The sequence below is a fragment of the Emydura macquarii genome, unplaced genomic scaffold (genome assembly GCF_026122565.2).
Source record: "Emydura macquarii macquarii isolate MOO-44397 ecotype Brisbane River unplaced genomic scaffold, CSIRO-AGI_Emac_v2 contig_1253, whole genome shotgun sequence".
In the NCBI taxonomy this organism is placed as follows: domain Eukaryota; kingdom Metazoa; phylum Chordata; order Testudines; family Chelidae; genus Emydura; species Emydura macquarii.
In genome coordinates, this window is record NW_027131390.1 from 88,312,146 (window position 1) to 88,325,421 (window position 13,276).

General features: G+C 39.9%; 1 protein-coding gene across 1 annotated transcript in view; it reads right to left on the reverse strand.

The window, feature by feature from the left end:
* The window catches only part of ACVR2A (activin A receptor type 2A), a 98,808-nt gene extending 95,599 nt beyond the window's left edge, over positions 1–3,209 (reverse strand). The window contains exon 1 of the mRNA XM_067549494.1: positions 1,425–3,209. Coding sequence (XP_067405595.1) covers positions 1,425–1,479 — 55 coding nt within the window. The 5' untranslated portion in view covers positions 1,480–3,209. The remainder of the gene's footprint in view (positions 1–1,424) is intronic.
* Between the last annotated feature and the right edge of the window lie 10,067 nt (positions 3,210–13,276).

Sequence of the window (13,276 nt, forward strand, 5' to 3'; positions counted from 1 at the left end):
CAGGCCCTTTAAAATGCAACACAATCCAAGAGTCCTCTGCAGAAAACATTCCTGAACTCAAGAGCAACTCGCTCCAAAAAAAACAAAAAAAACAAAAAAAAACCAAAAAAAAAAACCGAGAGATAGCTTTATTAAAATTAAAAGTCAAACTTTCATAGAGAGGCAAGAAGAGCTAACTACTTCAACACAAATCATGATTGTTAAAAATCAATCATTTTTCTGAAATTAGAAAGTGTCATGCTGTCTTAAACATGTTCTGCTGTTCTTCTGTTTAAACAGATGTGGTTCTTTTGGCAGTGATTGGCATTTCACAGCACATTCAGCCCACACAGAACTGATCAATAACATTACAGACACAAGACTAGACTGCATCCATTTAATAACCACAAGGAAGTGTGTCATTCAGCAAAAAATGATATATTACGAGTTTCTCATTTTAAAAAAAAAATACGTTAGAAAACTAGCCACCCAGCTATGGAAAATAAAATGAAAATGTGACCAGATAAAACTAATCGTCAAATCATAGGACAACTAATCAATTTTACTTTTTTACACACAACAGGATAGACAGTCAAAGAGAAAGTAGTAAAAAAAAAAAAAAAAAAAAAAAAAAAAAAACACAGTATAGAACACATTGTATAGAATACCCAGGATCAGTGGATCATAGTAGCTTTCTGAGAGAAGGATGGAGGAGTTTCAAATAAATACAATTGTATAAACAATTTCCCCTAACACTGGTTAGGTACCATGAAAACTGCTTCTATAAAACTAAACAATTCGTGAACCACACTTTCATATTAATAAAAATAGCCACTTAAACATGGACTTTTGAATGTAAAAGTTATAAAATAGCACTATGTATTCGGTAGGTTTTTGCAAAGTATTAGATAGTGATTTGAAGCTTACCTCATTCTCTTAGTACTAAGCATATACACAAACGCAGGCTCCACGTAGGACTAGGTAGTGCTTTTAGAATAGTAAGTATTTTAAAGCACACTAAGGGACACTGAAGCTCACCACTGAGTACTCTAAAGTAAGATCTAAATGAGGTTAGAGATGTGTCTTGGTTATCCTGCATTTCTCTGACCATTTTACATATGAGACTTGTAATTAAATTACAGTATTAACAGTCTAAATAATCCACTCTGCAGCACAGTAGTTTCAAACTAATTTTAAGTTTACAGACTGCATACATTAGAAGTGCTTAACTGTGGTATTAAGATGAACACAATAATAGCTGCTATCACCAGTAATTGTCATCTATTACTACCTTACCACCTCAAACTATTAAACACTGTCAACAAAAAACTATATACCAAACCAAATATACTCAAAAAGGGAAAGCTAATGGAAGTTTGCTAGTGTTGGCTAACCCCAAAAGCTTTGGCCCCATGATACATTTAAACTGGCAAAAATGTACTTACCTGAAGAACAAGAGATAAGAAAAACAGCGAACGCCAACTTGGTAGCAGCTCCCATTTTCCAAATACACTTAGAACATATAGGTGGTGTTCCTACTATCAAGTTTCCTGGATCTTCCAAATAGAGAAATCCCCCTTTAAATTCAACTGTTATAACTCAATCTAAAGCAACATATTTGGAGTTGAGTGTTCATAAAACAATAAAATCAGATTTAGATACTGACGACCCCTCCAACTCTTTCTAGTGAAATCCCCGGTACAGGGGTGTATATATTTGGAAACGCATTTCAAAATACACGTATCATTCAGCTTCTGTACAAATGGGGGGAAAATGCAATTCAGAAAAAAACAGGCTAAGAATCCATTAAAAGTCAACGGCAGAAACAGTGGATCTTTTAGGAAAATAACCAAGTCTAAAAGCACAGTTCAGCTTTTTTCCCACTTCAAACTCTATAAAGTATCCCTCCTCATGTTAGAACTGAGCAAGTTGTTCTGAAATTAACAAAAATGCTTTTTCGGCCTCGGTCCCCTTATACATGTAGTGTTGGAGCAAGTAGTAGTTCCATCTCAGTTTCAAACGTCAAAAACACACAAGCCACTGACAGACGACTATAGTAAACTTGTCAGTTTCTTTATAAAATTGTCTAAAAAGTAAGTTACCAGCCACACGTGGGCAATATTGACATTTAGTTTAATAATGCTGGGAGATGTGAGTGACCATGAGGAAGAGGGAGAAACAACAGCTTTATAACAAACAAGCCTTCACACTTCCACAAAGGTAAATCTCTGGACTTCCCTTCTCCAATCAACGAAAGCCTCACGCTTCCCCTTCTGTTCCCCAACCTCCTCCTACTTTCGCGATCCTTTCCTTGTGAGTTCAACACAGGCTGTACATTTCAGGCATTCTTGCCTCCACACAGAATTTCCAACTCCTTTAAGATTTTCCTTCCACGACACTATATTTGGTGTTTAAACACTGAAGAGTAACTGAAAAAAATATGAAGTCGCCAGACGTTGGGGAGGAGAGTGATCTATGGGGCTCGTGGCAAGTCTCTTCTTCCTTGACTGGTGTGCTTCTAAGAAAATTCCGCTTCTGTGGAGGTGGAAAGGGTATCAATATTATATACACGTGATTGGATGTGGCCAGTATCTCCTTGTTTGCCGGGCTGGTGACAGCTTTCTTTCTGCTATGTGCTGCTTGTGGCTGTTCTGTTTGATGCACACCCTTCTCCCAGCTGCTCACATACACATTTTTCCTCTTTATCCCCACCGTGGTTAGAAAAGAGAAACCTGGACAATTTCCCACTCAGTCCAACTTTTGCTTTCTTAGGAAGAAAAATTCCCCACCAGGAGGGAGGTTAAAAGCCTGGTGAACTCTTGCTGCTTTCTCCTTGTGCTTCCCCCAAACACGTACCAGGCAAGCCCTGGACAGAAGATTGGAAAGGGGGGAGGGGAATCCCCTCTTCTCCCCCTCCCCTAGCTCTGTCCCCGGCTCACTCCCGGCTCTGAGGAAACTGCTGCTGGGTCCAACCCTCTCGTTTCCTGGGCGGCGGAGGCAGCGTGACGGACACCAACTTTGTCCCCCCAGGAGTGGAGTTTAGGGGTCGGCGATGAAGAAAGGCCAAGCCCGGGGCTTTTCTCGCGGCGGCGGCGGAGGAAGGAGCCGGCTTTATCGTCCCCCGCGTCCGGCTGGCAGCTCCGAACGGCCCTCCGTACCGTGCTGCTGTTGCTGCTCGCCTGTGGTAATTTCATATCTACCCATTCACCGTGTGGTGTGTGCAGAACGAACCCAAGATGGCGGCGCCCGGGCGATTGTTTTTGTTTCCTCTCCTCGCTCCCCTCCCCCCCTTCTCCCAATCACAGCAGCCTGTCGCGCGACTCAGTGCGTGCGCGAGTCGTCCGCAATTGACAGCTCGCGGAACCACTCAGGGCGGAGCGCAGGGCCTCGCCTTCCCGGCTGGGCCGGCGCTCTGACCACCCCTATGCGCGAGGCGCTCTCTCGCGCCTCGCACCTGCGCGCGCCCTGGCTGAGTGAGTGGGCGTCTGCTCGTAACCGCCTCCAGTCACCTCCCAACCCGGCTCCTTCATGCGCTTGAGCTGTGCGGGATGTCCTGTTGGGGGCTGCAGGCGCGCCACCCTGTACGTCCTCCGCCCCGCCCAGCCTTTACTTGCTCCCCTCCCCCGCTTAGTTTAAGTCCTCTTCACACACACGACTCGTTTGCTGTTTCAAGTGCAGCCAGAAGACAGGAGCTCCCCCATCCCCCCCCAGTTACCCCATATCACTCTTGTGTGTGCTGGCAGATCTCTGCTCAGACTCTTCCGCCTCGGTGCGATGTCCCAGGGATCCTGAGGCTACCCCACTTTTGCATTTTATATTTGTAATAGTTTTGGCAGGTAATAGCAATGTGTCTGTTTAAGCTTTTTTATCCATTGAAATGTTTGCAGTTGCTGATTGTGGGGTGGGTTTTTAATGGCAGCACATGTCGAGATACCAAAAGTGAACACTTCGCTGTTAAAACACAAATTGTCAATGTCTCGGCAAAAATTCAAAGTAAATATCCTGAAATCAAACTCTAATAAGTTCTCAAGCAGCTGTTCTTCTTATTTTGCCCCTCTGAAGATTTCTGTTGTTATTCTTGGATATACCTTTTTGTGAATTTGCATGTGTATGGTGAAATTGACATTTATTGACATTTACCAGTAAAAATCAAATACTCCTAAGCTTAGCTTTTTTACCATTACCATTTTTGGTTTGGAAGTTGGGCTGGAAGGAACCGCAGAAACGGGGAGGGGAGCCGCAGAAAGGGGAGGTGAGCAGCTTGATTTGTTCCTTCCCCCCCTTTTAGGTTTTTTTGTTTCATTCTTTTTTATTCATTTTACTTTTTCCTCTCATCAAAAAAGGCCATAGCAGACTCCAACCCTTTCCTTGGAGACCTTACACCCCAGCAGTTATGAGGAATGATAATCTGTCCCCAGTCACCCATCTTGTGTCCCCACAATGCCTCACCTCCCCAAAAACCCTAGAAAGCTGCTAGAGCCACAGAATCAAAATCCTGATGTTGACTAAAAATCATGGATTTTTAGAAAATAATAATAGTTATTTTTATTCTTCTGGGGTTTGAGCCTTTTAGGGTCCATATTTTCAAGCTTTTCTCTGCAATCACAGGGCTAGAAACTTTCTATTTTCAAAAGTAATGCTCATGTTCCAATAATCATATGACTCCAAGAGCTTTAAGGAAAACAGCAAATATATCAAGACTTGGAATAAAATTGTGAGAGTTAGTAACACCAAATCCTCCACCAGCATGAAGTGTCCTGCTTCTCAGGATAGGGCATATGCCCAAGTGGCTGCAGCACCTTCAGCAGCTGCTGTCTCCCATTCCACTGGCAGGGTCCCTTGCCCCAACTCTACTAGGATATGTCTTCACTGAAGAAAAAGGGGGTATGTTCTTAACTTGGGTTAGCTTACTTGGTTAAAATACCAATACAAGATTTCAATCGCCAGAGCTATCAAACCATCACTTAAATTAACAAGAGTACAAACACACACATTTTAAAAATAAATCATTATTTATTTGTCCTGTGGTATCTCCTAGGGATGCCAATCAAGGACTGGGATCCCACTGTGCTCAACACTGTATAAACACTTATTAAAGAGACATTCCCTGCCCCAAGAGCTCATAGGATGACATTTTGTTTGGAGGCCCTCAAAAGTAAAATTGAACGTGAGATCATGCAACTTTGGAAATATCAGGACATGTGGCAACACCTTATATGTTGCTTTTTATTCAAGGACTTTGGAATGGTTTGCAAACATTAATTAATGAAGTCTTGCAACAGCCCTACTTAATCTGTAGTTTTATAGTCTCCTATAACAGAATATTCAAACAACTTGTTCTGCAGGTTTTATATTTCCACCTGGCTCAGCTTCTTCAAAATATTCATCATGTTGCCACGTGAGCTGAAAAATAATAGCACAGAGTTATCAACATCATCTTATTTTAAATATTTTTTTCTGTTTATTTTTAGGCAAATTATTGCTCATTTTTAGAATAAAAATAGGGTTTTTTTTACTAGTGTTGTTTTTAAATCATTTTACTTGAAATATATGGAAACATGGCCTTCTCTAAGGATATGCTCCCAATAAGTGTGGGAGATCACTTGGATCTTCAAACAGGCATTAGCACTGCAGAAATAATAACTAGATATCTTCTGTATATACTGTGTAAAAATGTAATTGAAATTTTTGCTTCAGTGAGGTTATTTTATTACCCTAAAATCAGAAGATCTCAGATTTTAGAGAGCTTCAACAAATTTTTACTGACAGTATTCAGAGATTTCTGTTTAGACCAACATTTTTGCCAACAATTTCAGATAAAAAAGATTAATAAATGCTGATTAAACATTATTATAATTTACACAGTGCCATTTGTGTGTATGTCACATTACAGACTTAAAAGACAACTGTTTTCCTGCCTTATGGGGCTTACAGTCCTAAAGTCTGATTCATCATGGGTCTAAGGCTTATTTGCACTGGTATGAGGTCCCACCCAGTAAATACTACTAAAACATGAGCTTCTCGGTCAGGGCATCTTGGGCAGTCATGGGGCTTATCAGGGCAGGCGCAAGCATGGTTGGAGCCTCCCTATGCCCTTTTTATTTCCCAGTTGTGCAAGGTACATAGGGGCCCTGGCTACTGGCACAGATTAGAATGAATATCAGTGACTGGGGCCAAATTAGCCCCTTAACATAACCAGAATAAGGTGTACGCAAACTGCCTCCCCTCTGATAGTGTTCCATCATGGGAGCCAGTCCAGGGATGAATTTGATCCTAAGGTCCCAATTTTGCAAAGGATCCTTGCATCCCTTTGTGGAATCCCTGTGTGGAATCTAAATGAGTTTGTTAACACAATATATAAATATAAGTGGCCAACAGGGATACATAAGGGGAGAGACAAGAGTAAACAATAGGAAGGGGATATTACTCTTGGAAGAGCACTGATATATATGTTAATAAAACAGGATCCCAAGGATTAGACATGGTTTCTGCTGAATCTTGACAACACTATTCCCTTCGTCAGTAAGAGCTGCTTTACACTCCAGTTTTGCACCAATTTAACTAAATCAGTAGAAAAAAATGGTTTATTTAAATGGGAGCAACCCCTAGCGTGGATGCAGTTATACCAGCGTGAAGGCATTTATATCAGTATAGCTTGTTTTGTAAATTTTCCAAAACAAACTATATCAATATAATAAACACTTTTATAACACTTTTATATAAAACCAATTTAGCTAAATCAGTGCATCTCCCAGTATGGATGCAGTTATACTGATAACATTGTATATCAATATATCTGCATCTGCACTAGAACGTTGCACTGATTTAAGTAAGTTGTTTTTCCTACCAAATTAGTTACATCAGTACAAAAACTGAACATAAAGCAGCCTTCAGAAGAGGTCACTGGTGACTTTTGAAAAGTGTTTGCAAAGTGCTTCAGGGTTGAGTGCTGTCTCTGCAGGGCTGTAGCCATTACAGTGAGTTTGCGAAGTGCTGAATTCCATCCCAAACAGATGTGAAGAACATCAATGCAATGTCGCGGTCCTCCCCTTCTCTGTTTGCATCTCTTCCCATGGCCCTTTAATGTTGTTGTTGTTACCCCTTCTCTCTCTTTTTTTTTTCTCTTTCCTGGCTTCTCTCTTCCATTCTCCATTTCCTGTACACTTCTGGTTCTTTCCCCTCTTCCAGGATCAATCAATCGGATAAGTATTTTTAATGGATCTTTCCCTATGATATATGAACATGCAAGATATAGTACCTGGGACTTGTGCTGCTACACAGAGAGTCTATCCTGTTATGCAGGACAAGCAGCAGCATGAAATGGATGTGATCCTAGTTAGTTTCATTTTTCTGTTCCTGCTGGGGATCACTTCCTGGAGGCAGCATGAGCTTTCCATTCCTTCTGGGGAAATAAGGAGAACAATGAAAAACTAACAGTGTCTCCTTTTTCCTCAATAGAGCATTCATAGTAGCAGCAGAGGATTTCATCTCTGCCTGTGCAGCTTCTGCAATTACCACTGGACAAGCATTGTGTATGTACTCAGGAGCAGAGTCCTGTGCTGCAAGATTCATCCACAGTCTCCACAGAGGTATTTCTAAGATGTGGTGTGGGAAACATGGGGTTCCTGTGATTTTGTACTGAATTTCAACCCAAGATTTATTATCATCTGATATAATCCTCTGAATTATTGGATTACTCTTCCTTCTCAATGTGAAATTCTGAAAGTTAGATTCTGTAGGGAATGAGAACCAAATTTCAGTCACTGACCTTTGCTGAAAAAAGATAAATGGTCTAAACAGCAGGAATTAATCCCACTTCCAAGTCATTCCCATCACACCAGCCAAGCACCAGACTATTTAGCCTGTAGTGATGCTGAAGTATAAATACAAGGGGCCTGGTGTGCCTAGTTTATATTTTTCTCACTATTATATTGCTTTTAAAAAAGTAATATATAATGTTGCTAATTTGACCTGAGATTCATGAACTATAAATGATTTGTGTGAAAAATATTGTTCTTTGTCAAATATATCTCTTAAAAAATGTCTGAATACAGATTTTCATTGTAGACCACCACAGGTGTGCACTACTAGGTAAATAAAATTATACTGTTTACCAAATATGTAAATATATTACATTCTGTAAAAGATCACAAGAGTTTTGGAACTATCATATAAATAACAGAGCTTTAGAGAAAGAAGGAAAAGTACAGTGTTATGTTTTGTTATAATTTAAAAGATGAACCACTATGTTTCCCTAAGAAAGACTGTCTTGGTTTCTTTGTCCATGACAGTTTTGTCCCCTATTACTTCTAAAATCAAATGTATAAATGTCATGTGCAGCTATAAGGCGCAGTAATGTTGTGTCCTGCTCAAACCCACAGAGATAAAATAAAAACAAAAATAGATTGAAACTCTAGCCCCAGATTGTGACCATGTGTTTTGGCTAAATCCTACTTGTTTTACTCATGTGAGTAATCCCATTAATTTCAGGTGAATAGAATTTGGTCTATATTACTTTGTATTAAACCATCTCTAGAAATCGATGCAACTCTTGGAGATGATTGGGTAAATTAAGGGAAAAGTTTTAATTTTAAAGCCAAATTTCCATGTGTCAAATCCATCCATACTGTGATATTACTAAGTTTACTGGAGTTACACTGTACTGAATTTGATTTCTTGTCTCTTTCTTAAAAAACAAGCATCTAACATCATATTGTATCAATATTTTGTCTGAATATTTAAACAGTAGCAAATCAGTAATGTGAAAGATTAGCTTCAAAACAAACAATTATCTGTCAGATAAAATAATAGTTAGGGTACTAGTTAGTGTCTGCTATATTTTACCGAATCATAGGGAACAGGATGACCAGCTCCCAAATCATCTATCTATAATATATAGGCAAAAAAGCTGCATGATTATAAAGGGCTTCAATCTTCCTGACACATAGTCAAAGTCTCATGTAACCAGTATGAAAAGATCCTCGGAATTTCCAGATGTTACAGATCACAGTTTCCTAATTCAAGAAGTGTTGCATCTAGCACAGAGGAATTATATATTAGACCTTTTCTTGATAGATAAAGAGGAATTGATCACAGAACTAAAAATTAGTGGCAGTTTAGGTACAAGAGATCATGACTTCATTGCATTTGTTATGTGCAAACAGAATAAAGTCCAAACCAGAAGCAGTAATATAATTACTTTGTTCTTTACCTGGAAATCAGAGACTGACACAGGCCAGAGAGTAAACCAGGAGTCAGGTGTCTGGCAGGGTCAGGTTACCAGGAGAACAGCAGCAGGCAGTAGGAGCAGGTACTGCAAGGGAAACAGTCCAAAGCAGCATGAATCCAGTTACATAGACACCTGTCTGCTCCTCTTCTGGGTTTAAATAGGAGTTGTGAAGCAATCAGGATGACCAGCGTTCTGCCAATCAGCTCCCAGTAGTGGTGTCGTCTGTCAGAGTTCAGTTTCTCTTCTGACAATAGTCAGCAAGTCATGGGAAGCAGGTTGGAACTTACTAAGTTCAAAGAGCCCTGGGGACCAGAGTTCAGCAATCCTGGTCCCTGACGCAGGGACTGTCCTGCTCTTCCCCACGCCCAAAAGTACATAAAAAGGTTGTATCTTCATTTCCAGTGATATCATAAATATATGTACAAGAATAAATTGCAAGTGTTTTCTTCATGTTACCAGAACCAAAGGTTCTAGCTTTAATTTTTTATTTTTAATGGATACATTATTTAACATAGTACATGCTTAACAATCCTTCCCCACTCAAATATCCCTACATATTCCTCTCCTCATATTTCTGATCTATTTCTAATTACCAGCCCAATCTGGCAATCTAAAATGTAAAACTATTTACATTTCTAACTGTACATTAACATGATTAATACACTTTTCTATCAATTCTTTGTCTAACTTCCTTATCATAACATAACATTGTTTAATTATGGCTAATAGTTATGTAATCAGTGCCAAGAAAGGTGTCTTACAATGTGGAAATTCCCTTTAAAGATGTGGCTCAGGTGAAAAAAATGATTTGTAGGCAATTGGTTTGCATTGAATAAGTTGTCCTGCCTCCAAGGGCACAAACCATAAAAGCAGCTAAGGAAAGATGGAAGTGCTTGAACCTGCTTTTGAGACCCAGTGTCCCAGGGGAGTCCTAGCTGTCCTTGTGGATCTGAATCAGGAACAGATTTCTGTTCATTTGCTAAGTGTTTCTGACATTCAGCAAATAGTGTAAAGGGGAACCATAATTATAAAATGTGAACCAGTGGATCAGTAAATGCTGTTATAGAAGAAAACTACAAAAGGGAAGGAGATGGAGGTGAGCTCTCAGAGTTTCTATTGGATTTATACCAGTGCAGAGCTGTACATTTAAATGAGGGGCAGCAGAACAATCTAAGACTTTCTGGTTAGGAATCAGGAGTTGTTTTCATCCAACAAAGTGTATTGCATTGGTCCAGCCCAAGATTGATATTGAGGTAAACCAACCCATTAAATAGCTGCATCACCATTTACTGGTAACAAAGAGGGGAAAAGGCATTATACGGCATTGAAGAAATGTATCAGGAATGCATAAATGAGCCTTCAACCAGTTGTTGGGTCTCACCCATAGTGCTGGTTAAGGAAAAAGATGGGAGCACTATATTCTGTGTGAACAATAGAAAACTAAATTAAGTCACTTTAAAGGATTCCTATCCATTACCATGAGCAGATGATAACCTAGACGCTGTAGCTGGTTCAATCTGATTTTCAGTGCTGCATCTTAAAAAGGAGTATTGGTCAGTGGAAATAAATCCAAAGGACAGGGAAAAGACTGCTTTTACAGCAGGATAAGGCCTATGGCAATTTGTAGTGTTGGCTTTTGGCTTGTGCAATGCATCAGCCACTTTTGAGAGGCTACAGGAGAGAGTATTGTGTGGCATGCCTCTCTCAGCTTTTTTCTATACCGAGATCATATGCTGGTGCATGCTAAAACCTTTGAACAAGAACTGATACAAATGGTCTGTTATAACCTTAAAGCTGCCAATCTGAAACTGAATCCAAAGAAATGTGAGTTGTTTCAAAAAGAGGTAATTTACTTGGGCACACAATCAGTGAGTTGGAAATTTCCACTGACAAAAAGAAAACTGAGGCTGTGCAGAACGGGTGAACTCCCTGGACACTCCTAGATGTGCAGAGTATTTTAGTGCTCTGTTCTTACTACAGAAAGTTTATTTACGAGTTTGCCAATATTGCAAAACAATTGCATAGGTCGATTGAGAAAGGGAAAACATTACAGTGGTCAACAAAGTGTGATTTAGCATTTTCCTAGTTGGAAAGGGCTCTTGTGACCCTGTCTCGGTCTATCTGTGTTTTGAAACCACTTTCATATTGGACACAGATGCTAGCGCCTATCAGTTGGGGGAAGTATTGACAAAAGAGCATGAAGGACCTGAGAGCATGATTGCTTATTACAACAAAAGTCTAAGTTCTCTAGGTGGAAATTATTGCACTACCCAGAAGGAAATCCTGGCATAGAACATTTTCACCACTATTTGTATGGGAGAAAGTTTGTTGTCGGGACAGACTATGTTCCCCAGCAATGGCTCTTTTGAAGGGACAGCTTGCCACGTGATTGAAAAAACTGCAGTGTTATGATTTCACAATTACACAAAAGCCTGGGCACAATCATGGTAATGCTGATGCCTTGACCAGAATACCTTGTTAGCAGGCTAACTGCAACCACTGCCCTAAGCAGGAGAGCAAGGAATTGGTTGGTCAAGGGAATAGTTTGTTCAGGAAGATGGCCGTCTCCTTTCGTCCCATAATTTACAGAAGTTCAGTAGTTCCTGGTTCATTCAGGGAAACTGGCTGTGTGGTTGCAGGAATGGACTCCAGAGCAACTAGAAGCTTCCCAAGCGCACATTATACTGATAATAATGTGTGATTGGAAAATCATTTGGTAAAAGCAGCCACCTTAGAAGGTAGAATCCTCTCAGAATACCACAGTAAAAGCTTTCTGGTCAAAGTGGGAGTTTAAAGACAAAATACTGTGGAGGAGATGGGTAAAGGTGTCATCTGTAGGACTTGGCATTTGACCTATCAAAAAATAATTGGTTAACTGACCAGTCAAATATTGGTCAAATATTCCCAAATAATGTAAAAAAGGTAAAATATTTTAAAGCCCTAATTTAGTAGAACAACATCAATAGAAACAAAACAGAAAGAACTTTATGGGCTGTGAAAGGCTTTGCTTTGTGAAAGATACTTATTTTTGCTGTAATACCAGTCAATTGACCAGCTTGCCAAGCCTAGCCAAGCATCTTATACCAAATACACTGAAAAAGACAGTTCTCATGATTTTAAAAATGTTGGACGCTTTGGAATTGCAAAAACCATACCCATGCTAAGGGAGAATTTCTATTGGATAAAACACAGACAGGATATAGAAATTAACTTCCTTGCTTTACATGTTCTACAAGCAGAATGAGAAACGGAGTGCTCACTATTAGAGAGAGCAAAACAAACATAATGTCTTTCCCGACAAATGTTCTCACAGGGCGTCTAGGTTTCTGTAGCAGCCTAGTCCCTAACGAGCTAACTTCTTTAAGAAGTAATACCATAGGTTACGTCTGTTCTCCTTTGCCCACCTTTTGGGCTGCAACTGGAGTTCTGTGAGGTTTACTAAAACAGGGTTGTAGTCTGCCCTGTGTCTGAGTGTCCTTTTTTTTCTTTACACAAAGCTCCTGTTATTTGTAATGTGAGTTCTGCATGCAGAACCATCGCCCAGGCATTTTACCCAGGACTTGGGTGGACTGCCCAGCTTACAATAAAGTGTGCGCGTGTGTGCATGCGCACATATGCTTATAGGTTTATTAGCTAAGAAAAGGAAATGAGAGTTATTGAGCGGTTAAAGCAGGTAAAATATATGAACAAGTGAGCCACAGTTTGTAATTCCAAACTGAGTAGTAGTGATATAATAAACTGCCAATTTCCCAAAAGTATTTTCAATATATCTCTGGGGATCTGTACTTTGCGTCTGGCACACTTCCCTGTAAGAATCCAAACAGTCCAGAGATGAAGGATCTTTTCTTTGAATCCATTCTTATAGCTTCTTCTCAGAGAAAACAAGCTTACAGTGTCACTACCCACATGGGTTTTTCCTCTGATGGCAGAGAGTGAGGAATGCATTTAGAGTCTTTGACCTCCGATCATCACACGCAATGACCACTAGCTTTCGTACTTTTCTGTTAAAGTTCTTCATTTGCATTCCACAAGGCTTCTTCTGCGTTTAATGGGTTATTTAGCTCAGGG